The sequence below is a fragment of the Eschrichtius robustus genome, chromosome 17 (genome assembly GCF_028021215.1).
Source record: "Eschrichtius robustus isolate mEscRob2 chromosome 17, mEscRob2.pri, whole genome shotgun sequence".
NCBI lineage: Eukaryota > Metazoa > Chordata > Mammalia > Artiodactyla > Eschrichtiidae > Eschrichtius > Eschrichtius robustus.
This window is the reverse complement of record NC_090840.1, coordinates 45496563-45524294: the sequence shown is the minus strand read 5'-3', so window position 1 is coordinate 45524294 and position 27732 is coordinate 45496563. Positions and strand designations below refer to the sequence as shown.

The window sequence follows — 27732 nt, the reverse complement described above, 5'->3', positions numbered from 1 at the left end:
AAGTGACAAAGATATATAAACAAATGACTTTATATAAAACTGGCCATTGTATGCACTTGACCCAAAGGCATGAATTCCTGTATTAAGGTGTATTCAATTTAATATTTTTCCTTGGCATCTACAAATTTTTGCTTCCTTTATGCCAATAGTTACCAATCTGGTTAATGTACTGGGGGTCCAGTACAGTCCAAGTAAATTTCATTCAAGAGAACAGCATGAGAAATTGGCACCAAAATCATTTCAGGTTCATATATAAGATTTATAAAAGCTTTAAAAATTACAGAAAAAATTCTGGAAGAAAACACAGCTTGGACTCTATTTGCAGGTAAACTCCATGAAAAAGAGGCAATTTCTGTTCACTGCTCTACTCCTAGTGCCCAGAACAATGCCTGGCACATAGAAGGCACTCACAGCTGTTGAAATGAGGTAAAATACGCATAACATCTCCATTAACCTTGGCAAGGGGTAAAAAATTTTCAAGTCACAATATGCACAGAAGGTAAGTTGTAAAATATTTTTTATTGTAAAAACAGAGTCAATAGAGGTTGACAACATAAATGTCATCTCAGAACATTTCCCCTTGGTTCCTGAATTTGCTAGGTTCCTATGTACGAGCAAGCCTCCAATAGCACTTCTCAGATTTCATGGTCCTTTTTGGATATGTTTATTGATTATATGTAAATATTGCTTAGAAACAAAAGTCCATATGATATTAAAACAAAAAAAAAAACCTGTTGTGCCTTTCTTTCACATTTCCTACAGGGAGATCTATGTATCTCAGGTGCTTTCACAATTTAAAAGTAAAGTTAGTGCCTTAACCAAACCAAAGAATCCTCCATCACAAGTTATTAAATCAAACCTCTCATGACATTTGCTATATCCAGATTTAAAGATTTTAAAACAAAAGAATTTAGAATTTAAAACAAACTTCAGACTGATTTTTCATATTTGAAAGACTACAGTTATTTGCAGCATACAAATGGAGAGTTGTGCAAAATGCATCAAGTTTTATATGATAAATATTCTTTCAACCTAATGGCTGCCTCAAAAGCAAAGAGTGAAAAATTACCTCTTCTTAAAAGCAATCTAGACTGACTCAATAAAGTTCGCAATTTAGAAAGATCAATTGCTACTCTATTTCCATAGATTGCAAAATGATTTCAGAAACAGATTAAACATACAACTGTTTTACAAAAATAGAAATATTGTTTGGGACTTTACAAAACTTTATAAAATATAACACTATATTTGTAAATTCAAGATAGTTTCACACTGAAATAGAAAATACTTCCACAGATATGAAGTCTAGTCAAACTTAACTGGTCTCTCTTGACCATTCTCATATATTATTTCTTCCAAATCTTCAACCTAAGTAGATCTGTGCTCTAGCATGAGATTTTTTTTAAAGAGACTGTTTAATTTCAAGAAGTTGTATAAGATTTTTCATTCTAGAAACAATGTTAAAGTAGATGAATTTATACCTAAAAATATGTCTTACTAAAAGTAGCAATAATGCAATGACAATTTGTATTTGATAAATTTCAAACCAAATTCCTCAGAATGACAATAATTTGGTACCTACAAAAAGTAAAAATATACAGTAATCACAACTATTTTATGGAAAAATATTTATTCATATAGAATAAACAACCTCTAAATTTAGTTATTTGTAGCTGTCAAATGAGAAGTATTTTCTAATTACACCCATTTATAACATTCATTTTACACCTCAAAGAGCACCAGTGTATTTTTAAAACAAACTAAAAAGTGAGAAGGGGCTTATTACATGCAACAGTGCTATTATGATAAGGCACCACCTGGTATACGAAAAAGCCAAACAAAGTATTTCCAAAGCATGTATTTCTGTTACTGGTGTCTTAACCTTTAGATAGGATGGTTAGAAAAAAGCGAATAACATTATTAACTGACCACATCTTACTCCTTTTTCCATCATTCTTTGCTTTTAGTTTTTCCATATAACAGAACATATAATAAACAACAGTGTAGTACATATGTTAAATAAACATCTTTTCCCAACCATTCAAGAAAATAGTCTAGAATTATAACAAGAATAAGAAACCAAAACTTTATCTGATATATTCGCAACAGTCTATCCCTGTAGAAGAATAGGGAGCTGGGGGAGGTGAGGAGAGTGGCAGCAGCAGTTGGGGTTGGGGGATGGTAACAGGACCTATTTTCTATAGAATATATTGAGGCACATAGGTTATAAGTTTCTCAGGCTAGAGCAAAACTGACAGAAAGCTCAGGATTTTACATTCCCCGCAGAGCTGATTTCTCAGATAGTCACATCCGATTAAATATTTCAAAATATGCCTTTAGTCACTGCTATCATCATCGTCATCATCGTCAGATACATCATTTAAAGGAGATTTCAATGACTGACTGTAAGAGTCCGATCTAGTAGGCTGGCACGTGGCCATGTCCCCAGTAGAAAGCAGGTCATAGCAGAAGTCACAAATCCTCACAGGCTTAGAGGACTGGCTGGGAAGAAGAAATCTCTTTTCAGAGCAGGGCCCACAGACAACAAAACCACATTTGCGGCAGTGGTGACGACGATTAACAGGTGTGAATTTTGCTCTCTGACAGCGCATACACACAGTTGCCTCAGAGTCAGGAACCCAGACAGCAGCATGTTCATTACTGGGTGTCTTCCCACTTTTGGAGAGTAAATCAGTAACACATTTATTTATGTGATTCATCCATTCCGATTTCTCAGTGGCAGTGGCAGCATAAACTGCAAACGATTTAGTTGGTGTCTTGATCAGCCATCCATTCCTCAAGTCTCCCTCATCTTTGATAGAATCAATTGTGACATTTTCCAGGGGAATAATATGTTGTTTGTTATATTTTTTCTTCTGGATGACAATATTGCCATATACAAGAATATCATTAAATAAGAAAAACTGCCTTGCTTTAGGCTTTTTTCTGCACAACTTAGTCAATACTCCTTCTCCAATAAGAACCCGTCCAGGTATAGTTAAGGGTTGGCCAGCTGCTCCAAAACAGTTTTCTACTATATTTATACGTCTAGTATTTGCTTCACTGTTTGCCAAGCGATCCACCATCTTTTGCTAATAGCCTTTAAAAAAAGAGAGAGAGAAATTAGCTCATAGAAATTATAAATTCATATAAGTTAAAAAAATTATACAATCTGAATTTAATCTAACAAATCATTACTCCTACCCAAAGGCAAAATTCCCCAATTGTTTCCCTCTAAGATAATCACTAAGTATACCAAAAGAGCTAACATCTCCCAATTTTTATAATCATCAAAAACACTTATTAACCATCTCCATATAGTATCATTAGCAGGTATTTATAATAGTATAAACTTCTTACAGACATAAAACAACAAATAATTAGAAAATGAATATAAGCCATCAGCTTCATGAAATTTAATCTCAGAGGAATTCTGAACAAGAGGGCCAAATATTATATAAGAGAAACAACTATGATTTTTCCAGTCGGCTCTCTTACCATTGAGCTAAAGCCTCAATCCTCTCACCTGGATTACCAGAATGGTTTCCCAACACACCTCACTGCCTTAGGTCTTGCCCCTTAAATCAATCTTCAGGCAGTGATCTCTCAAATGCAAATTTGACCATACCATTACTCAAAATTATTCCCCTTAACCTATAAAATGCAGAATCTTTAACATGGCATTTAAGGCCCTTCATTATCGGGTTCTTGCTTATCTTCTCAGACTCATCATAAGTCACTCTTTACCTCAAATGTTATGTTCTAAGAAAACCCTACCACTTGTAGTCCATTTCAACCATACACATCTTCTCTCATGCTCTTGCATCCTTTACTACTTACTACCCTCAGCTGACTCTTATCATCCTTCAAGACTCAGTTTAGTTTATCATACCTACTCCAAGAAGTCTTCCTTAAACTCTGTTAGACTAAACACCTTCCTCTGTGCTCTTCATATTCCCTGTACCTTCTGGACTCACTCTTACCAAAGGATTGAAATCTGTCTTCTCCATAGGCTGCAATGGAACCTAAAAGGCAGAGACCATTTGATATCTATCTTTGAAACGCACACTGTCTGGCATAGTCAAAGTGCTCAAAAATGTTGACAAGAACATCTTGGCAATGTGCAAAAAACCCACATTAATCTAGTCTTAAATGATCGAAGATTTAATCTCTAGATCCAATATTGACTTCACTCAAGTCCCAGAGTTGTGCCTATTTCAGACCACTAACCTAACAATACCACACTATAACCAAATCACATTAGAAAGCAGAGGAGCATTTAAAGAGTGAGAGCATAGTTAAGTTCCAGTATTCAGCTCACAAACTGATGACACTGTAACCCTTCTTGGCCTCCATTATAAAGGATACGACAATTCTGATTATTCCTGAATTCTGTCTCTCCCCTAATCCTGGGTGCTTATAAAGCCCTCTTGCCTTCCACAAGGGTGGACTCTGCCCTGAAAGTTGCTCCCAAAAATTAATATGACAACACATGGCTTCAAACTGTGATGGCCTCTCTTTCTAATTAGGGCAAATCTGCCAGCCAATTAAAAGTCTACTGCCCTATGCACAAGTGCATCACAGAAGAGAAAATAAAAAAAGTAAACATGAAAAGAGGCTCAACCTCATTCATAATTAAATAAATGAATAAAACATTAGGATATGTTTTCATTCATCAGATTAACAAAAATTTTAAAAATTTCTTAAGATGCAGTAATACCGAAGATATAGGGAAACAGGTACCCTCACACACTATAGAAAATATGTGTACCCACTGATCCAGGCACTCAAAAGATATGTACAAGTATATTCAACGCAGCACTGTTTGTAACAGAAAAAAACACTGGAAAAGCTCCAAATGTTCATCAAGAGGAACTGGTTGAACAATTTATGATACACCCTTAATAATACGCTAGATATCTGTTAAGAATGTGATAGATCTAAATACAGTGATATGGGAAAATGCTCAAAATATTGGTATCTAGGTGGGGAGAGTTGAACTCATTTTTGTTTCAAATATATACCAAATTTCATCAAATCTAAGATGCTATTGATTTTAAGACACAGCCTCATTTTATGTGCTACTGAGAAAGAAAAATGCTGCCAATTAAATCATGGCAAACTCTTGATTATACGACATCCCAATTTTAGAGACATAAAATATAGTAAAACACGTTCATCTTTAGACTCAATGAAATATGGTATAAGCGCATAATGTTAGACACTATTAAGATGTAAAATTAGAAAACTATATACCATAATACCAATAATGGTTATTTATCTCTGGGAAGTACAATTATGGATAATCTTTCATACTTTACATGATAGTCAAACATTCAACAAGTGTTTGTTAGGCACTGATCTGGGTACAGGAAAAAATAATAAACAACACAGGCAAGGTCCCTGCTCTTCAAGGCTTACATCCTAGTTGGCAAGGAGGCAAAAAGAAAAAAAATCAAGACCCAAGTAATAATTAACATTGTAATTTTTTAAAGTGATTTTTTAAAAAATCCACTGGGACTACTCAGTCTACTCAGACTGCATGGTCAGGGTATCTAAAGTGGTATCTTTTCAGCTGATAGGGCAGAACTAGATATGCATACCTGAGGGATGAGGATGAGGGAGAATATTCCAGACAAAAGGAATAACTACAAAGGTCCTAAGGCAAGAAAGAGGTTGGCACCTGTGGAAAACTGAAAGTATCTATTTATTCCCAGCTGAATCAATTACTGATTCTACTCATTATACAGTTATTAATCAGCTCATATACAATGCAAACAGGTTTCCTATTATTGCTAATACTGGAATTAATACCACCACAAATTTGTGCAGTGCTTTTCACATTTATTATCTTCTGATTTTAACTGTCTCAAACTGCTGTGAAGTTTTTATCTCCCAAAGAAGGATCTAGTACTATTAGCTGAAATGTGAGCTGAAGGAGAAACTAAGGCACAAACAGAGAGATTCAGGCAAAACAGCCTGGAATTAACTCTACTCACTGGGAGCCCAAGCAAGAGCTGAGCACTTCACATGTTATTACTGTATTTCCTACCCAGGGCAACCTTATGATAGATACGCACTATTAGCTCCAGTTTATAGATGAGCAAACTGACATAAAGGAGTTAAGTACCATGCCCAAGGCTGTCACAGAACTGAGGCTCAAAGCTGATTCCTGCGCGCTGTTACCAGTGTATCATGGCACACTGATTATTCCTTAAGGCTCCACTGACTCTATAAGAACTAAGAAAGCTATTGCTAACCTCTGGACCTTCACCGCAAACCTTAAAAATACTGAAGATAAAAGAATACTAATTTGAGCAACTAACCTGAAAGGATAGGTCATCATGATTTAAGGGAGAAGGGAGAAGGGAGATTATCGAAAATGAAATCAAAGTACCACCATTAGCTGGATTACTTCCAGATACCCCAAAGCAAGGCTCTTAATAAGCTGTATTTAAGGCATTACCCTTTAGCCCAAGGCCTAAACAGGACCCTTTACCTTCCTCCAAAGTCCAAATCCAAATCTACTACCTGTACAGTGTGGTGCCCCAAGCAGTAAGAACTCTCAAAGACTTTTGAGAGAGTATTAGAATACAAGAATACCGGGGCTAGCCAACGAGTGAGTCCCTTGCATATCTACATGAAAAGAAGCAGAAGACAACTATAAAATGTGGCCCAATTGGACTTCTGTCTACTTTTCTTAGGAAGGAATATCAGTGAATACAGTAAGAGCTAGGAAGAATGCTTCCCCATCTTCTGGCAGAGATGACTTCTTTAGGACTGATTCCAAGAAGTAAAATTACTGGGTCAAAAGGCACTAATGTTTAAAGCTCTTGCTACCTTTTACAAAATTTCCATTCTGAAAAGTAACACCAGTTTACCAAATAGCACCATGACTATATCCATCCCATCTTGTTTCACACAGAATATTTTTCTTTAAAAATTTCAGCAAATAGAGTAGATTTTTTTAAATGGTATCTCATTTTATTCATTTTTTTACTTCTCTTTTATTCATTATGTTTATTCATTCAATAACTTTATTGAACACTTTCTGAACTCCAGACATTATCCTTTTCCTCTCAGAGCTCAGAGTATAATCAGGAAGAAACACAATAAGTAAATAAACCAATAGGTGATTCCAAAAGGTGAAGTGCAATGAAGGAAATCAGCAGTGTGCCAAGATATAGGGAAAAACTCATTTACTGAGTAGTTCAAAAAGACTGCACTGAGGTGGCGCTACACACTGGGTCTTAAAGGATGAGGAGTCAGCCTTGCAAAGGAACTAATACTATGGACAAAGGTCCTAAAACAGGAAAGAACAGTACTTTCAATTTAACTGAATATTTTATTTCATAGCTACCTCTTGAGACCAGCTACTTTCTAATGTGTTTACTAACTTGTATTTCTACACTCATATATTTAGAGGTTATTAATCTATATGAGTATATTACACATAAGGTCTACTAACCCATTTATTTCATTGCTTTTCCTAGTATATTAAGCTGTAACTTTGTTTATGGTGTTTTGACACAAAGGGAGTTTTATTTCTTAAGTAGTTACACTTACAGATATTTTCCTTTGTGATTTTTTCCCATGACTGACTCCTAAGCTTCCCTTATCGTTATCAGATGCACCTATTTATTATTCTCTATGGTTTATGTTTTACATTTAATTCTTTTACCCACCTGAAATTTATTCTGTCATAGGTAAAAACCCTTTTTCATTTTCAAATATTTGCGTTCTAAAGGAGCTAACTGCTCCAGAATCACCAAATACTGTGTGACCTCAGATTTCCTCACTTATAAATGGAAATAATAATAGCAGCTATATCGGGGGAGGATTAAATGAGATAATGCATACAAAATGTTCAGCAAGTAGTCCACATGTGGTAGCTATTATTTACTAGTATTAATAATCTAATCTACTGCTTTATGACACTCTATTATATTAAATTTTTATACAGTATTATAACACTGCTTCTGGGCTGTCTGGCCTAATCCATTAACCTGTTTTATAATTCTTTTGTCAGTACCATGCACCTGGTAAAACTAGTCTAGACTATTTCCCATTACTTAACCTTTTAAATGTTTTACCTAATCTCTTCTGCTTATTTGTCCAGATGACATCTACTTAGAACAGTGGTTCCCCACCTTAGCTGTCTGGAACCACAGGGGAACTCTTAACCTTTAGTATACCATAAAAAAATAGCCATCCCAATTTACTCTCTGGGTCCAAAATACTCTTTTTATTTACTCTTAATATTTTAAGCCATTTTACAACTAATTTACAGAAATAAGAGTAAATGAATAGTAAAAAACAATAACTTTAAGAACAATATAAAAATTGAAACATAGCAAATTTCTTATTCCACATTTCTGTTATTGAAGGTAAGTAGATACAAAAGTATAGTATCCTTTAAATGCAACTAACTGCTCATAAGTTGTCATGCATGAATCTATAATATTTCCATTTCTGTTTTTAGGAACATTATTTACTAATTAATTTTGAGTTTGAGAAAACTCATCTAGAAAATCATCAACTGAAGACTCATTGTCTGAGATTTCACTTATGTTTCACCATCATTATTAGTTTAAGTGTTGCTGTTTCTTTGCACTCATCCTCTGACTTGTCCAACAGTTCTGAAATGTCTAGCTTTGCTCATTTTTTTGTCATTAGATGAAAATGAAAAAAATCTAAATTCTCAAATATGCTAAATGAAAGCTTAAAATAAAAAGACTAAAGATATCTCCAAATTGCTTTCGTATCTTTTTGAAAGATGATGCAATACTTTGGTTAATGTAATAATAAAACTGAAAAATGGTGCAATAGTGGTGATTTTTTTTTATCACTGCATCATCCGTCCAGGCAATTACATCACTTCTATTTTCTTCTTTTTGGTTAAATAATTCCTAAGATAATAAAATAGTAAAATGCTTCAAGATACAGGAAAAACAAGATCACTCACTAAAATCCTATATCTTAGATTTATACATGTCCAACGAACCCATACGGTAATAACAAGCTATGTTTTTTAATACGTAAATTTCCTTTTGGTTTCGAAAATCTCTAAGAAATTATAAAATTTTAAAAATGTCAATCACCACAAATAATTAGAACTGCTTAAAATATCAATAGAGGGCTTCCCTGGTGGCGCAGTGGTTGAGAATCTGCCTGCCAATGCAGGGGACACGGGCTCGAGCCCTGGTCTGGGAAGATCCCACATGCCACGGAGCGACTAGGTCCGTGAGCCACGACTGAGCCTGCGCGTCTGGAGCCTGTGCTCCGCAACAAGAGAGGCCACAGCAGTGAGAGGCCGGCGCATCGCGATGAAGAGTGGCCCCCGCTTGCCACAACTAGAGAAAGCCCTCACAGAAACGAAGACCCAACATAGCCAAAAATAAATAAATAAATAAAAATTTTAAAAAAATCAATAGAAACTCAAAATACAAAACTGAGACCAATAGGTTGTGATGATAGATATTAAAGGTTAAGAAATACTGATATCTAGATCCCTCCCTGCAGGATGTTCTGATTTTACTGGTCTGGTCTGGGTACTGGGACACTTTAAAGTTCCTCAGGTAATTCCACTGTGCAGCTAAGGTTTAGAACCATTTCCAATTACAATAAATAAACGAAAAAAATAGAGACCAAATCCACTGAAATTCTGGTGAATTCATATGTTCCTAGCAGGTTGATACTATCTCTTCCCAAGGTTTTAAATCTTGTTTAATGGCCCAGTAATTTTGTACATTTCTTCTCACAAGATTGTTACATTACTTAGATTCTCAAGTATCTCATACTTTTTGTTGCTATTTTGAATCTAGTCTCTTTCCCACATTGTATTTTCTAATTCATTACTACTACTGATAAGAAAACTACTAATATATCTGTTAGTTTCATCCCACATCCAGCCACTGCAGAGAACTCTACACATCCAACAGTTTTCCAACTGATTTCCTGTCTTCTTTTCCAACAAAAGGTGTCTGGCAGCCTTAATTCATAGTTTAAAATGTAAGAACCACAGGAAAAGCATACTAAAAACAAAACAAAGAAACCCTCTTAACTTTTATAAAGACAGCTTTATATACCAATTTTAAAAAATTAAACCATCCAAGCTTCAAGTTATCTCCTTCACAACTGTAGACAAGAACTACATTTGCATCGTCCAAGTTCCACACTAGTCTTTTGGTAACATCTTGTTTCTAAAGTTAATATGTTCTTCAATGGAGTGTCTACCACCTGTTAAAAATGTAATACTAGAAGAGGCAAAAACTCTTTTTTAAAAAAAAGAGTCAGAATGCTATTTACAATTGAGAAGACAGCCCAACTGTCACAGAATACTATGGCCCAGTTCTTCTTACTGAAAACCAATACTTCTATCTCATCCCTGCAGGTGAGTTTAAAACAAAAAAATCACCTAATTAATTTCTTACACGTACCCAAGACATCTGATATCAGTGAGCTTCAGCATTCAACTGTGCATTATACTGGAAAAAAACAATAAACTATGAACCAAAAGACCTGGATTCTAATCTCAGCTCTGGCACAAAATAAGAGATTTCATACAAGCTACCTAACTGCTCTACACACACACACACACACACACACACACACACACACACACACACACACACACACACACACACACACACACACACACACACACACACACACACACACACACACACACACACACACACACACACACACCAGCTACCACCTTGAATAAAATAATCTGCAAAGCCCTTTCTTGTCTTTAAAATAATGAACTCTGATAGTAGATGGGCCATACTTCTGGTTTACTAAGACTAAAAATTAATTTTTAATCAAACTTTTGACTATGTGTTAATATCAATTGAGATTTCAAAATCTGTGTTACTGCTGAATTAAGACTACAGAAACTGTAAAAGGAAAAAAAGGAGAGACAAACAGGAAAGTGGGGAAAAAAGAGATTTTTTTAAAAAGCAGCAAGAAACTATCAGAGGTACATCCTCCCTGGGCAAATGTGTAGGTATTAGAACTACCCCTCTCTCCTAATGCACCTAAGTCAAATGAACAATTATTCTAAGCACCTACCATATGCAAAGGACAGAGCAGTTTTTACTTTCAAAAGTTCTATAATTTAGTAAGCATAATAATAATCAGGAAATTCTAGGAAATTCTAAAGACTTTCAGTAAACTACTAGGATAATAAAGCAAAGAAGAAATACTTGAACATTTAGCAAATTACATTTGGAATTTTAGTAACTTTTACTGATTCTATCAATAAGAAGGGACAGTTTTTCCCTCCCCTTTCCACTAGCATTTCTGCCTCTGTGGCAAACCAATTATACAATATGTATTGTAGAAATTAGTAGTGATCAAGGAAACACTCATTTCTTAGGTAAGAAAAAAGGAACAACCTTTTATATTAATTTTAAACTCATAAAGGTGGATTGATAAGAACTGAAACTTCTAAACTTTGAATCATATTTACAGAGAACCATAGTAATTTGTTTTAAATCTCTTGTAGGCACTAAATTTGCCTATTACTGAAAAGTAGACTCAAATGCACTACACTACAGGCTTAACCAAGGAAAAAGAAAAAGCATTTACTCAACACCTACACGTGCTAGGCACGTCCACATTTTTCTATTTCATTTAATAATCTCAATTTTGTTAAAACTGATAATCATATCCATTTTACAAAAAAGTAAATTGAGTCATGGACTAGTTAAGGAATTTTCCCAGTCGCACAGTCAGTTTTTGTAAAAAATGCATGTTCTTTCCATTATACTTTGCTACCTTCAGAAATAAATATTCCAGAAATATTTCACTCATGTGGACCTTATTAGGTATTTGGAGAAAGCCACTGATGACACAAAAATCTTAAAACACATGGTAATAAGTAGAACGTATGCTGAAAATAATTCTTCAAACACTAAAAGGAAGTGAAAAGTAAAGCAATGACTAATTTAGGGTGTAAGTAAAGGCAGTTTCAAATAGGTTAGGCTTGATAGAGAAACTCACCATGGTATACAAAGAATGGCTAAGCCACAGTTGAAGATTTTTAAAAATTAATTTAGAAAGCCAGAACAGTCACATTGGGAGTTAAAAAAAGGTCTTTAGAAAGGGAAAGAATACGGACCTCAAGCTTGAAACAAGTCCTCTAGTCTTTAGCATTTAAACCATAACACACAAGGCAAGATTAATATACTTTAACTACAGCTATGCTCAGGTAACTCTCTATTCAACAACCAAAGGTTCCCTGGCCAACTGAACTAATTCCAAAATCCTTAACCTGGTATTCAAAGCCCTTCAGTCAAGCCCCAGCCTGCCCAGTCTATCTTTTCAGTTTTACCTCTTTCTGTATGTTCTCTTTGTTACAGTCAAACCAGACTACTAGCTATTCCCAGGTTATGCTCTGAGCTTCCTCTCCTCTACCTGAGCTCAGTATGCCCTTCCCCACTTGCTGTTCTGAAATCTTACCAGTCAGTTCAGTAACCTCATAGCCACATATTGTTTACGTTTAAATCCTCATACCATTTACCTGTACCATTTATGGCACTTATATTCTATTATGTTGTTTTTGTTTTTGTTTTTTTTGGCTGCACTGGGTCTTCGTTGCTGCACACGGGCATTTTCTAGTTGGAGGCTACCCTTCGCTGTGGTGCGCAGGCTTCTCTTGTTGTGGAGCACGGGCTCTAGGTGCGTGGGCTTCAGTAGTTGTGGCACGCAGGCTTCAGTAGTTGTGGCGGACGGGCTTAGTTGCTCTGCGGCATGTGGGATCTTCCCAGACCAGGGCTCGAACCCGTGTCCCCTGCATTGGCAGGCGGATTCTTAACCACTGTGCCACCAGGGAAGCTCTCTATTACGTTTTATAAAGACTTGTATACCTGCTTATTCCCAACAGATTTGGAGGTTCCTGAAAAAAGGAAGATCATTTCCTACAACTTTGTATTCCCAATAGCACCTACAAAATTGCTTGCATATACATGCCATCACTGTGCACTGAGCAGTTAAAAGCAGCAGCAGCTTCTTGACCTAGAGTTTTATGAAAATCAAAGACTTCATTTTTGACATCCATAGTACTAATTTTCACACAAAACAGGAACCACACCTTTCACTAGGCCCACAGATTTTAAATTTACAAGCAAATGTTCTCGTCTATTTAACTATAGTATCTAACTGTGAATTCTAAGTATTGAGCATAGCAGATCCTGTTTTTAAAATCTCAATCTCAAGATAATATATAAAAATGATTTCTTCTCTTGCCGAAAAGCACAGCTGTTTAGTTAGCAAATAAAAAATGATGGTGTATGCGTATTTTCATCATCAACAATATTCAGATAAAAAAGTCATCATTTCAAAAAGTATTTGTACAGGGGCAGCTGTACAGTGCTGACAGCTGTTAAATCACTGTATAATATTTGAAAAATAAAGCTGGTACCCATCACATCCCTAACAAATGTTCTTTAGTATTTTTCAAAGCAGTTACAATCTACTCACTACGTTCAAGACTTTATGCTTTGTGTTAAAGGGAAAACAAGAATGAACCAGACACTGGGAATTAAGACATGTTCCCACAAGGTTTTAATAAAAAGCACAATGAAATAAATACTATAATAAAAACGTTAAAGCGGTAAGGAAGAACGCAGCAGTTGAACACTTGAAACAGGTTCTGAAAAATACACTGAAAAAAACACTGAAAACAGGTTGTGAACTTCAAGAGGCAAAAACATGATACGTAAAGGCATAAAGCTCTGCAAGGAAAAATGTGTTTTTAAAAAGTTACATGTACAGCTGCAGAAGAGGCTGGAGAAGAGATATTTAGTAGAAAAACAGGGGAGAAAAAAATAAGACAAGAGATCTTCTTGGTTCCTGAGAGTTCTTTTTGAAGCTCTGGGAAGGAGTGGCCTGGTTTGATCTGGATTCTTCTAAGATAACTGTGGAAACAGTGAAAGATTTCAGGAGGGAGAGACTGAAAGGACCCAGTTGAAAAATTACTGCAAAAGTAAAAGGGAAAGTTGGTGAGAGTCTGAAGTTTGCAACAGGAAAAGAAAGAATCGGTAATGTTCAGGATTGCCATAACTAAACTAGATGTGGAAGAGTTAAATTGAAATTAAATCCCTGGGTTTTTAGTCTAAGCAATATGGAAGCTAGTAAAATCAATAATTTTCAATGAATTTCAAGTAGCAAACATTTACTGACTACTTACTCTGTACAAAGATAGAAGTACTCAAAACTAACAATCTTTGTGAAGGAGGACAGCCATATATCCGAGTTTATATACACAAGTATATATAATTCATGTATTATACATTAGGGTGTGTTTCTATAGGAAAGAGGATAATGGAAGTAACTGATAAGGAAGGAAACACAAAACAAAACAAGAAAGTGTTTGGTACTCATATAGTATGCTATGAACTGAGGAATATGATTACCTCAATCTGTGCACTCAAAATCTTAAGGAGCAGAGGAGAAACAAACCAAAAACATAAATTTTTTTTTTAACTAAAAAAATAAAAAGAGTGATGAATAAGACCAAAGAGTGTAGTTGGGAGGTAATTTTGACCAGGGGGAATATTTAGGAACTCTTAAATGACTAGAAATTCAAGCTGGGCCTTAGAGCAAAAGTAGTAGGTCAAACTATTTAGGGGTGAGGGAGAGAGAAAGGAGATGATGGTGTACAAATACAATATATTCCCCAGAGAGGAGATAATTGAGTCCAGGCTGAAGGAGGTAGGGCCTGGAGAATGTATAGTGGCAAACTAGAATCCTGGCAAGATAGGGAAGAGCCAAAATGCAGAGGAAAGTAAGCATCACACTGAACAGTTTAGACTTTATTGTACAGGCAATGGGAAGACCAAGGAAAATATTAATAAGTACACAGAAGCAGAACACAGGATGAACTAGAGAGACTACCAAAGAAGCAAAACTGAAGGCAAAAAAAGCAGGAGCGTATTACAGTAGTCTCTAAGTGAGAGGTAACAAAAGCCTAAGCCACAAATTTGACAGCAGAAATAAAAAGGGGAAGATGGAAGTAAGAGAGATTACTGAGGTAAGGCAGAAAGGATTTAGGAACCAACTGAATGGGTTTGAAAGTGAGTATAAGATGACTTCAAAGGTTTAGGCATAATCCATTGGGTAGATCAAATGCTAGTTTTGTTTCAGGAGGGGAAGAAATCAGTCTGGGACATACTTATCTTGAAGTATCTTCAAGGTATCCACAAGACAAACATCTGTCAGACAAATAGAAACCCCAAGATGAGCAGGGAGCTCCAGGACAGAAAGAGGTTTCGGAGTTATCTGTGAAGAGATGATCACTGATGCTGCGGAAGAGAGGAGAGGGCAGAGGACTAAACTTTGGGGAATGCCTAGTTTAGAAAGCAGGAGAAGCAAGAGAAGAGAAAAGGGGAGACAAGAAAGCACAAAGCACCTTTTCAACACGCTTTCACATGTCTCACAAGTCTCAGAGACTAAATGACCTCATTGTGCCAAAAGGTCACAATAAGCAGTGAAACGTGGGGGAAAAATTGAGGACTAAGGTAATGTACAGTAATATTTCAGAAAGCGCTGTCCTTTGACCCTGGAATTTTTAATCACAGAAATTTATCCTGAGAAACAAACTCTTGGGGTTGCGGGGAAGGGAGGCTGTACTGTAAAGTTTTCCCTCTGGCATCAACTCTAATAGTGACAAACAGAACTTAAATTTCTAGCCCTAGAGAGGAATGGCTAAATATAACATAAAAAAAAGCCAAATATCATAAAAGAAAACATTTTACCACGTAAAAATTTTAAACTCAACACTAAGAGGAAAAAAGCCTTAAAGTTAAAGAAAAATAGTTGCACAATATGACAAAGGGTCAACATTTTTAATATATAAAGGGCTCCTGTAAATCAATGAGATAAAAGGAAAATATCCCAAAAGAAAAATGGGTAAGACACAAATGGCAATTTCCAAAGGAACAAATGGAAACGACCAGTGAATGGAAAAATGTTGGCTCTCAGTGCTAGTCAAAGAAATAAAATTTAAATGATGTATTATTCACCTCTCTAAGATGTGGAAAAAATAAGCACTCATATTCTTGAAAGTATACACTGGAATAACTTTTCTAAATGCCATTTCTGGCAATATAAGCACTTTAAAAAGTTTACACAACAATTCTACTTCCAAGTATATATGCAAAAAATAATTAGACCAGTGTACAAAGTTGTTCATATGAAGACGTTCACTGTAGCTTTGTCTATAATGTTGAAAAGTCAGAATCAATCTAAATGTTCAACAACAGGACATTAGTGAAGCAAATTAGGGCATATCCATATAATGGATTTTTAGATAGCTTTTTGGAGAACACAGATTAATATTTAATATGGAAAATTGTTAAATAAGGCAATTTATTAAATAAAAGCTTCTAAACAGCACATGCAATATAAAAATTTTTTTTTTAAAGTCTGGAAAGACACCCACTAAAAATTTAGTACTGGTTATCTCTAAGTACTAGGGTGAAATATTTTGATATTGCCTAATTATTTTATATTGAACACATATTCTCTCATAGACAAAGAAAAAAGTTTTTAAATTAACAAAATGCAAAGAATGTTTAGAAAAATATAATAAACACAAAGTTATAGGTATAATTAATAAAAATATAACCAAAGAATACAAAAATCTTTTTTATTTTTTTCCCCAACCACTGTTTAAATGAAACAAGTATAAAGAATTAAGGATAGTTCCGCTTATGGAAATGGAAAGGAAAAAGGGATTTAAAAAGTTGATGCAAAGAAGAAAACAGAAAATTCACATCATAAAATCCATAGAAGGAAGCAAGGTCATCTGTTAAGAGTCAAGCATTTCAAGATTGGGGTTAGCAACCTACGAGTGAAAAGGCAATAGAGAAAATGAGTCAACTATGGGATGAGAAAGGATTAGAAAGGAACTAGTACACAGGCAGCTGGAAAACAAATATTTAAGTCACCATAGATGTGACTTTTTTCAGGAGTGCTAGGCAGGGACAAAAGTAGAAAAAGTAAAAGGTGATATTTATAAGTTGAGAACTGACCAGTTATATACAGCAAAGGTCGAGGAGAGGACGACTATGTGGTACTAGTGGGTTCACAGTATATGAACTACAGAGTTCAGACTGGAAAAAAAACGAGAAAACTAACAGCGTGGGAGGGACTGCAGGTGACGATGAGAACAAAAAGCTGGTTCATCAGGTATGATGGAAAACAGGCCCTTGAATCACCTCTGGTCACAGATTAAGACCTGAGGTCTAAAATGATGATAAGGTTAAATAACACAGGCATCCATGTAGGTTGTTAATGTAGAGTGGAGACGGTCGCCACCGGACTTACTGAACTGTAGTTCCAAATGTGGCCTTTCTGGTCTGAAATGAAGGTAATTGTTACTTTAACTTCTGTGCACGTCACTTTCCTCTAATGCAAATTCATTCTTTCTAACCTGACAGGAATTTGGCTGGCACTTAACCTCTCTCTGCACTTTATTCAACAACAAAATGAAGAGAATGAGGAGATGGGGGGTTGAATTAAATTAATGGTTCTCAACCCTGACCGCACATTAAAACAAACAAACAAACAAAAAACTGGCAAAGCTACCTATGCTTTGACTCCAAATGCAGTAATTGTGATTGATTTGTTCAAGGGTGGGGTTCAGAAGCTCCTCAAGGAATTCTAATGTGCACCAAAGTTGAGAACTGAACTACGTATTCTTAAAGGTTGCTTCCCTTTTAAAATTCTATAATTCACTGCCACTCTGCTCATTTGCTAATTAACTTACTGAATATCCCGCAACCAGGCACTTCCACAAACATCGTAGTAAATCTTCACAACACTGTTAGGCAAATACTTCTGTGTCCATTTCACAAGTGAGTCCAGTGAAGCTTAAAGAAGTGAAGTGACTTGTTCAAGAGTCACAAGCTAGAATGGAGCAGACCTAGAATTCAGGTTTGGTTTGGTTTTGTTCCAATCCACCCTACATACAACTTGCTTTCTCTAGCACTCAACAGCAACTACTTGAATGCCTTCTATATTCTCTTCCCAGGACCTCCCAAACTGAGCACATAGTTTGTGGTTTATGGAGTGATTGGAGAGAAAGTTATGGGAGCAGGGAATTAACCCCAAATTCTACAGTAATTTCATTACACAATTACAGAACACCACCTAGTTTAAGTTTTGCAACTTAAAACAGCACTGTGAGAGTATATCTACAAAGTCTATTTTATTAAGCCAGCATACACCTTGCTATTAAGCATGCAGCTGGTGGTACAAAGCTGGTTCTCAAAGATAAACTTATCCATAGAAAAGCAATTGTTATATGTTTTCCAATAAGCAAGGCATTCTAAAACAAAATTCTAAGACAATTCTAGCAAAACAATAATTGGTAGAGAAATGAGAGTTGCTCTATCAAAGAGCTTAAATGTATAAATATGACCTTCAAAATTTTCAGGCGTTAACTCTATTTCCATTCAGTGCAAATACTAAATACAGTCGCACTTTAAAAGTATGATTATTATCCTTTTGTTGACCCACAGCTGCTGCTTTTTTGTTGATTATACTTCAGTCCATTATCTACTTGGAAATTTCTTAACATTCAAGCTCTGTATCCCCAGTCCAAAATTAATTGAGTTACCAAGGTAAATCCCCCCCTCCCAAAAACAATTAGAGAAGATTTAACTACTTATGCCCATGGAAAGTGCAATTTAACAAGAAATTCATGAAGTATATTTACAAAAAAACATATGTGTATTCATCCATTCCAACCTTTCCTGAACATCTGCTATATTCTTGGGACACTGGGGATGAAGAGGCAAGTTAGACCTCATGTGATGCCTGCTGTCAAGGAGGTGCCATGACAGATAAATGTTATATTTACTGAGATGCAATGGGATAGATAAGTGAATTATTCTTGGGGAGAAAAGTGGGGTGGGATAAGGAGAACAGGGCAAAAAAGCTTCAAAGAGTATATTTAAGAGGAAAAATTTCCTTGTAAATCAGGAAATTTCCTAGGAAATACTCTAGGAAATATATATGCTGAGGAACTAAATTAAAATCAGAAAGAGCAGCTAAGAAAGAGGAACCAAGGTGGACACAGACTGCACCACAGGAATGAGTTATGTATCCTGCAAAGTTATGCTATTAAAAAAAATGAGAAGGCTTCAGTCATAAGACCTCAGTTAAATACCACCTTGTCTGCTAAATTTGTGAAGTTAGTTAAATCACCTCATTCTCGGTAACTCTTACATCTAGAAAAATAAATATGTATAATGGCAATTATCTGACAATGAAGCAAAACAAAAAAAAAAAACCCTAAGAAAATTAGCAATCAAATCTGAGCGGAAGCTATATTTTTACCTATAGTTCAAGAAGAGAAATTCTCCAAGACATGTTGAAGGGTTTATCTTATTTGTGGTTAAGAGTGCTTTCAGTACAATTAACAGAATTTGGAAGCTCAGATGCCTTCATTAAAACTAGTAATTTACATTCATTTACTAGGGTGATTCAAGCTGAATCTTTTTTGATGCCTTCCTTGGTCAGTACACCAGTTTTATTTTTTGAGGCGATTACATGTGCTTTTCAAATAAGTAACTTAATACCATTCACCTCCAACGCTGTGAGGACCCGAAACGATTTAAAATAGAAGCCTTCGTTAATACTGAATTAACCTCTACGCCTTGAGTACAGAAAAATGTAAATGCTCAAAACAAGGTAGGCATGCACCTTTAAGGAACTAAAGTGAAGGAAAAAACTTCGCAATGTCAAGATCACTTCACCTTATTCCTAAGAGAACAACACATGCCTTTAAGTCTCTCAGTGAACGTTCGTGTCTGTCTGTACTGAATTTTTTCAGTAACGTACTAAAACACTACAAAGAAGGTATTTATCAGCTTACATACTTTGTGAGTCTATGAATTACAGAGAAAGGCTTGGTTATCTGTAACCTTAATACCACCCATTATTCCCACCGCATACTCACAAGTTACTGCTACAATGTACTAAGAGCGCGCAGGGGTATTCAAGACACATGAACAGCAAGCTCCCGGCCTTCAATAAAAATTTTAAAGGAAAACTAAATTCGTCAAAAGACCATACGACTTTAAAAGGCTCCAAATAAGTAAGGCGTTAGAGCCAGCGCTTCTATCAGAGCAAATTCTGCGGTGCCATTTTTTGCCCGAAATCACATAAAAATATGTTGTTCAAGTTACAACATCCCTGATGCCCACACCCTGCAAACTTTTTGGATAGAAAGACGTTGGCACCCTAAGACGCCGGTGGCCACGACTGGACCCCAGTCCTCACGCCTCTCTTCTCGCCCTACCTCGGGGACCCCTTCGCGCGTCTGCCCGGCCCCCTCCCCGCGGCCCCGCGGACTGGACGAGCACCTTCGCGGCCCTGCCGGCTGCCCTCAAGCCCGGCGGGCGGGCGCGGCTCCCCCAGCGGGAGGGGAGCGGCCCGGGAGCGCCCCGTTTCTCATAGACCCCAACATGGCGTCGGTCGCCGCCGCCCGAGACGACAACACCTCCCCGCGCCGCCGACTGCCCGGGGACCGCGGTGGGAAGCGCCCAGAAAGTTTCGCTTCTCCTCTCCCGGCCCGCCTGGGGCCGCCGGACAACCAACCCGGGCTTCACCTACCCGGCCGGGCGCAGAAGGCGGCTGTAGAGAAGGTCCGACTCTTCCTCGTCCCGGGCGCCGGGCGCAGACTCTGCTCGCTCCCCCGCCCCAGCCTCCCAGGGTGTGCAGCCAGCGGCCCCGCGCAGCCGGCGCGATCCGGACTCAGGTGACCCTCCCGCCCCTCCGATCGAAACCCACAACGGCCGCCGGAGCTGGCCTCTCCCCTGCGCGCGCACGGGCGCGCCGCCACCCACAAGCCAGGCGCGAGCGCGGGCACGAGCACACTCACACCGCTCGCTCTCCGCCCTTTCTTGCCTGTTCTCTCGCCCCGCCCGGGCGGCCCCGCGCGACGTGCTCGAGGGGGCGGGGCCACCGCGGAGGCCACACCCACCTGGGCAGCCGGGGCGTGGGGTTGGCTCCTCCGCGCCGAGTGGGGTCGTGGGTCCTGGAGTTGATTGAGTGCACGTGGGACGCCTTACCTGGGTTACCTCGCGCGGGCAAACTCTTAGAAAGGATTGTTCATCTCACCAAGAAGGTCTTAGCGAAGCTGGAAGAATGGAAGGAAAGCTGGGCCCCCCTCTCCCCCACCACCGAACGGGCCTCCGCGGGGAATTCAAGAACTTCACGCAGCCTGGAAATAAAAGCTTTGGATTTAAAGCGTCGGGGCAGACATTTGTTTGCTACTACCACTTAGCACGGCGTTCCTTCCCCGTCACATCTTCCACTTGCTTTCCCTAAAAACCCTACCACTTGAAACAGGGAGCTGCGGCTGCAACACATACCCCACGTACTCTGCACAGCCTTTTAAGTGATGCCTTTATTCCCGGACTTAGAACCCCGGTCTTTCCAAAACTTTTCTGTGACGCCGCAAGACTCATCTACCTACTTCACACACCTGGAAACAGTAATGATAGTATATAAGGTTAAACCTGCCCTTCTTCATTTATACCACAGCTAAGCGCGCTGGTGAATACATGGAGAGATATTAAAGATGCCTAAAGTAGACAAGGAATGGTGGGGGGAGGGGACAGCATATTCACTTCAAACAAAAAGTGTACAGGCGGAAATTAGATTTGGGTACATTTTCTTTCCCATTGATCTATTATTTCAAGATTTTGAAATAATACCTTTTTTTTTTTTTTACCTTTGATTGTTCTTGAATTAGAGCCACCAGCACCCACCTAGGGAACATAAGCAGGTCTTGGTTCCAACCAACTTTCTTTTGGTCTGGGATTCTACCTTCTCCAGGTCTGCAGCCTCCCATCTTCCCCTGGTCAATATCGCAGAAACAAACAAATGTTTTTTTAAAAATTAGTAACTAGAACAAAACTGGCAAGGATATTTTTTAAAATAGGATAACAAAATCACCATCACAGAAATCTTTACATGTGTTAGCTATAGTTGTCTCTGTAGACAAGAACAAATGTCCCCAGGACTCTCATCTCAATCGTCTCCCAACTTCATTTAGCCTCATCCACCTCTCTGTACAGAACAGCAACTGTCAGTGGAAAAAAGGATGGACTTGATCGTCTCCAAAATCCCTTTAAAGTGTGAGATTAGGAATTGCTATGTCTGACTGGTTGTCAAAGGTCTAGTCTGGAGCAATAGTCACCAAACATTTTTCATCACTCACCTATCAGTAAAAGTGTTTGGCCTCTCCCACCTCCCAATATACGTATTTAGCTTATCCTAAAAGGCATGGACTTTTAGAAGCCAAAATGACTATTCAAATTTTGGCTTTGCTGCCAGCTACCTGTGTCCTTGGCCACATCCAAATTTTGCCTTAGTTTCTTCATTTGTAAAATGAGGATAATTAAAGTATCTACCCCACAGTGTCATTATGAAGATTAAATGAGTTAATATTTGTAAAGCATAGTGCCTGGTAGATGGTAAGGGCTATATAAGTGTTAAATAAATATATATATATTTAATTATGTATAAACTAATATATATAACATGTGTGCATATATGTATATACACACATGTCTATTATAATGTTGATGTAAAACAAATAGATTGCCAGTTATTTCTCCAATAAAAATAATTGCAGTTCAGGGTATGCTACCATGGCAAGGCACCTGCAAGTCTACCCCCCCACACACCCCCCCAGTAAGGAGAGGAGAACTCTTTTAATGAGGGGAAGAGGAACTTCGGAGGGCTAGAGTAAACAAAGAGTCCATTGGAGGAATTGAGAGTTCCAAGTACAGTGGCTTTTCATTGGTAGAGTTGTGACAACCTCTCATTGGCTGAGCTCTTGCCAGGCAAGAAGAGAAAATCTTTCTTCCTTTTGGTCTCTGCTACTGTCATAGGGCTTAAGAGCTCCCTCTTCTGGTCTCCTGACTCTATATTAATTGAGGTTTCTGTTTATTAATTTTTATGATATGCCTAATATGTTAGGTACATTAAAAACATATTCACAAAATATCAGAAATAATGATTTAAAACATACATGTGTATGTGTCTGTATGTTTTCTTTCTGTACTCTGCATATTCTGTACCCTCCTTGGTCTGTGTGCACCCCAATTTGGAGCCTATTGACAAATACAGTAGCCACTAGCCATATGTAGTTACATAAATTAAAATTTTAGTTCCTCAGTCATACCAACCACATTTCAAGTTCTTAAAGGTCACATGACTAATGAACAGTTCAGATATAAAATATTTCCATCACTGCAGAAAGTTCTACTGCATAACACTGACAAAGCTGAAAAAAACAAGGGACTCAGGCAGTAGGATCAACTCCTGACTCAAACCTGTAACTGTGGTACCACGTTCAAATCAAGTGATAAGATCTCTCTCCGAGCCTCACCTCTCTACAAAGTGAAAATAAAAATAGGAACTACCTCATGGATTGCTGAACAGAGGAAATGAGATAAGGTGTGTAAAGTCTTTGGCAGAGTGCCTAAAACATAGAGGAACTTGAAAATGTTAGTAAAATTTGAGTTTAACCCAATTCTATCCATACAAGCCTGAAAGGCAAAGATCTTGTTATTGTCCTTGACTCTAGTGAGTAAGTTTTTCAAGGATATGTATCTTAGAAAAGACAAGAGTTTGGTTAACTTTTAGTTGAAAACAGAGCATTCAGAGAAAGATGGCAAATACCTGGATTTCAGTTACTGCTTGATTTCTTTGTCCTCCTCATCCACAACCCATGGACAGACCCTGGTCTTCTCCCAGTCATGCCCATCTCAGTGAAATGGCACTGCCATCCACAAACCTGATGAGTCATCACTACCTCAAACTCTTTCCCAGCTTCTTTATCCAATCCCTTTGCCTCCAAAATATTGTAGGATCTACCTCCAGAACACTTCATCTGATCTCTTCGCTTCTCCTTGTGTCCGCTCCACACAGGGACAATAAAGGCTTGTGTCACTCCCCACTGAGGCTGCCATATACAGTGGTACAGGTCGTAGTAGAACAACCTTATAGAAGGGTGCCTCTCACAGTGAAACACTGTGAACTTTACATTTATCACAGATATTCTTTGGCAGGTGTCAGTGAAGTGCCTTGTTGTAATAAAAGTATTTTACAACAATTTTCCAACAAGCTGGAAATGCCTTGAGGAGTGGATACCTTTTTCTAGTTTGCCCAAAGGTGCCATATGGGGTAGTAACATTTCTACTTCACTTAGAGCAAAATGCCAGCCCATCACCAGGTCCTTTAAGGCCTAGCAGAACGCAGCTTCTGTCATTCTCTCCACCTTAAGATGATGCCACACTCCACCAAATTCCAGTGATGTTGACCTTCTGTCATTTTGAAAATATATCATGCTCTTTTCCACTGTGGAGGCCCACTGCCCAGGCTACTTCTCTATCTAGACAGCCCCTAGCCCAGCCCGCCCTGCCCTTTGCATAGCTGTGGCTCTGTGATATCTGTCAGGCCTCTGTGCCCTGAGAGAGTGCCCGTTATTCTCCGTCACAGCCCTGTGTGTTTCCCTCTCAGTACTCAGAGGTCTGTCTGGACACTGTAAACTCCATGAAGGCAGGGAGCTCATGGTCTTGTTCTCCTTTCTATCCCCAGATCCTAACAAGACAGGAGGTTGTCCCAGCTCGTCAGTGGTCAGTCAGCTCAGCATTATTGCCACCCCTTTCTACACTCGCCTCTGCAGATGGGGAGAAAGCCTAGAACTCTATTTTCCAGAGAACTTTTCCCTGAATGGTCCCAGGTTAAATTCTGCCAGTGGAAACACACATGTGAGATCTGAAAGGCAGAAGAAAAGGAGAAATCATTTCTCTCCAGTACACCTTCAGGCAGCTCAGATAACAGGGAGCTGTTTTCCTAGACTTCTGGGAAAATATCAGACAAACCTGAAAAAAATGACATTCTGTTTTTAAAAGGGTGTGTGTGGGGGGCTGAATTCTGAAAAAGGGCAATGGAAACGTTCCAGATTAAAAGAGGCAAACGAGACATAACAACTAAATGCAATACAGCCCACCCTCTAGATCCTCAGATGCAGAATCTGAGGATATAGGGGGTCTGACAGTACTATGCCATTTTATACAAGGGACTTGAGCACCTGCAGATTTTGGTATCCGTGGGCAGAAGGGTGGGGGAGGAGGACGTGGGGGAGGGAGGGCTTTCTGAAACCAATCCCCACTGCGGATACGGAGGGATGACTGTAACTGACCCTATACTGGGTCCTGTACTAAAACGGGAAAGTGCTGCAAAGGATATTATTGGGTCAATTGACAAAATTGGAATGTGAACAGAAAATTAGATGGAAGTATTCTATCAAAGTTATTTATTGTTCTGGTTATATAAGAGAATATCCCCATTTCTAGGATATACACACTGAAGTACTTAGGGGTAAAGGGCCATGATGTATATAATTTATCCTCAAATGATTCAGAAACATTTTTAATATATAACATATAATGTAAATATTAAATATGAAAGAGAGAAACCACCTATATAAATGATAAAGCAAACGGGGTGAAACGTTAGTAGGCGAATTTGTATAAAGAGTATATGAATAGGGACTTCCCTGGTGGCGCAGTGGTTAAGAATCTGCCTGCCAGTGCAGGGGACATGGGTTCGATCCCTGGTCCCGGAAGATCCCACATGCCGCGGAGCAACTGGGCCCGTGAGCCACAACTACTGAGCCCACGTGCTGCAACTACTGAAGCCCACACACCTAGAGCCCGTGCTCTGCAACAAGAGAAGCCACAGCAATCAGAAGCCCACACACCACAACGAAGTGTGGCCCCCGCTGGCTGCAACTAGAGAAAGCCTGCTCACAGCAACAAAGACCCAATGCAGCCAAAAATCAATCAATCAATAAATAAAATTTTTTAAAAAGTATATGAATATATAGGTACTATTTCTATTCTTGAAAAATGTAAGTTTGAAGTTATTTACCCCCCAAAAAAAAGTTAATATATATAATGAAGCATTAAATAAACTATAGTGAATAATGCAAGACAAACTAGGATAGTTGTCTTAAATATCCAGTCTCAAAATAGGCCCAGCCTGACAGCTACAATTAAAAAACAATACATTTGATGTTTTTTTCTAATTCTTCTGTGAACAAAAAGTGAATTTACTCTTCTTGCAGAAGACAAATGCTCCCTGGCTATGGGAAAATAACCTATCATACACAGGGTGTCATTCTAAACATTTAAACATGGGACATTTGTGGCTTTGCTGGCCACTGTGTCCTACGAACTAGATTGAGACAATATATTTGCTGCAGATCCTGGACGAAATGGGAACAGATCTTATATCCCTTATAAAAATTCATCATGTAAAGAGAATAATCCAAATTTTAACCACATCCCCAAATTGCAGCATTGCACACTTTTTGCTTTGAAGAAGGAAGTCCCCAGTACTCATGGAAATACAGTTCTATGTTGTTTTAACAATTCTATGTTGTTTTAACAGAGAGCCTTATAGTCGGCTTCTAGAAGATCATTTAGAAGTTTCCCCTGCTTGCTTTGGCAGCACATATACTAAAATTAGAACAATACAGAGAAGATGGGTATGGCCCCTGCACAAGGATGACATGCAAATTCATTAAGTCTTCCATATTTTAAAAAAAAGAAAGAGAAGATGGTGTACTAGGAGGATGCAGAATTCATGTCTCCTCACAACTAGGGCAGCTACCAGGCACCGGTGGGGGACCACAGACACCTAAGGAGATGGGAGGAACCCCCAGCAACCAGGTAGGACGTGGGGCGTGGGGGGAGTGAAGGGGGAGGAGAAGTGGAGGTGGGACGGGACTGGTGTCCCTGAGGGGCAACTGGGGGAGGGGAAGGGATCCCACGCCCGAAGGGGGAAATTGGGGAACCACTGGGAGGGCAGAGGATCAAAAGGGAGCGTGGCCAGGTTTCCCCCTCCCACTTGGACCCCCAGGAACCTGCTGAGATCCCGGGCCTGATCTCCTGCCCACCGAGGCCCCCTCCAGCCCCGAGGATCCTGAGGGAGTGGGAGGGAGGGAAGGGAGAGCAAAAGTAAAGCCCGGACCTCCTGGGCCGGCACCCTTGAGGGGTGGCTGGGGAAGGGAAGGAGTTCCTACACCCAGCGGGACCCACCCACGGTTAGGGGTCCAGCGGCGACGGGGGAGACCCTGGGGGAGTCGGTGGTGGGGGCGCAAAGGAACGAAGGGAACGAGGCCAGTGCTTTCCCTGTCCACTTAGGCACCGGGAAGCCTGTTGGGCTCCCAGGACTAATCCTCTGCCCTCAGAGCCTCCCTCCTGCCGCGCAGAGCCCAAGCCCTGCCCCTACACCCCACCCAGGGCACCACCTCTACACTCGGAGACCCCTCCAATGAGCTGAGCCTAAACCGAACCCGAACACCCTCACTCAGGGCCCTACCTCCTAACTCGGGAACTCCACACTCCAGAGCCCCTCCTTTCCACGTGCTGCCTCTCCCCTTCTGCACAGGTCCTAAGCAGAGGCCCCGCCCCACGCTTGAACGTCCCCCCCCCCAACCCGCCTAGGTCCCGCCCCACCCTAAACCCCACCCCTGCCTAAGTTCCACCCCCCCCCACTCCCCACCCCTGCCTAAACTCTGCCCCCATACCCAAGGCCTTTTTTTTTTTTTTTTTTTTCCTTTTCTTTTTTCCGCTTTTAGATTGGGATTCTGTTTTATCTTGTTGATTCATTGTTGTTGATTCTTTTATA

General features: G+C 38.9%; 1 protein-coding gene and 1 non-coding gene across 2 annotated transcripts; one reads left to right on the top strand and one right to left on the bottom strand.

The window, feature by feature from the left end:
* Positions 1–1658: 1658 nt before the first annotated feature.
* PLEKHF2 (pleckstrin homology and FYVE domain containing 2) lies at positions 1659–20912 on the bottom strand. Its single transcript, XM_068525614.1, has 2 exons — positions 20632–20912; positions 1659–3100 (listed from the first exon to the last, which is right to left on the bottom strand). Exon 2 carries the CDS (start codon positions 3084–3086, stop codon positions 2337–2339), a length of 750 nt encoding a protein of 249 aa, XP_068381715.1. The 5' UTR covers positions 3087–3100; positions 20632–20912; the 3' UTR covers positions 1659–2336.
* A 5626-nt stretch (positions 20913–26538) lies between these two features.
* Positions 26539–26641, top strand: LOC137751656 (U6 spliceosomal RNA). Its single transcript, XR_011070906.1, has one exon. It is a non-coding gene; the product is annotated as a U6 spliceosomal RNA (small nuclear RNA).
* The last annotated feature ends 1091 nt before the right edge of the window (positions 26642–27732 follow it).

Bases quoted from the DNA above. Each gene is read 5' to 3' on its own strand.
- PLEKHF2 (XM_068525614.1), bottom strand. From the start codon at position 3,086: ATGGTGGATCGCTTGGCAAACAGTGAAGCAAATACTAGACGTATAAAT.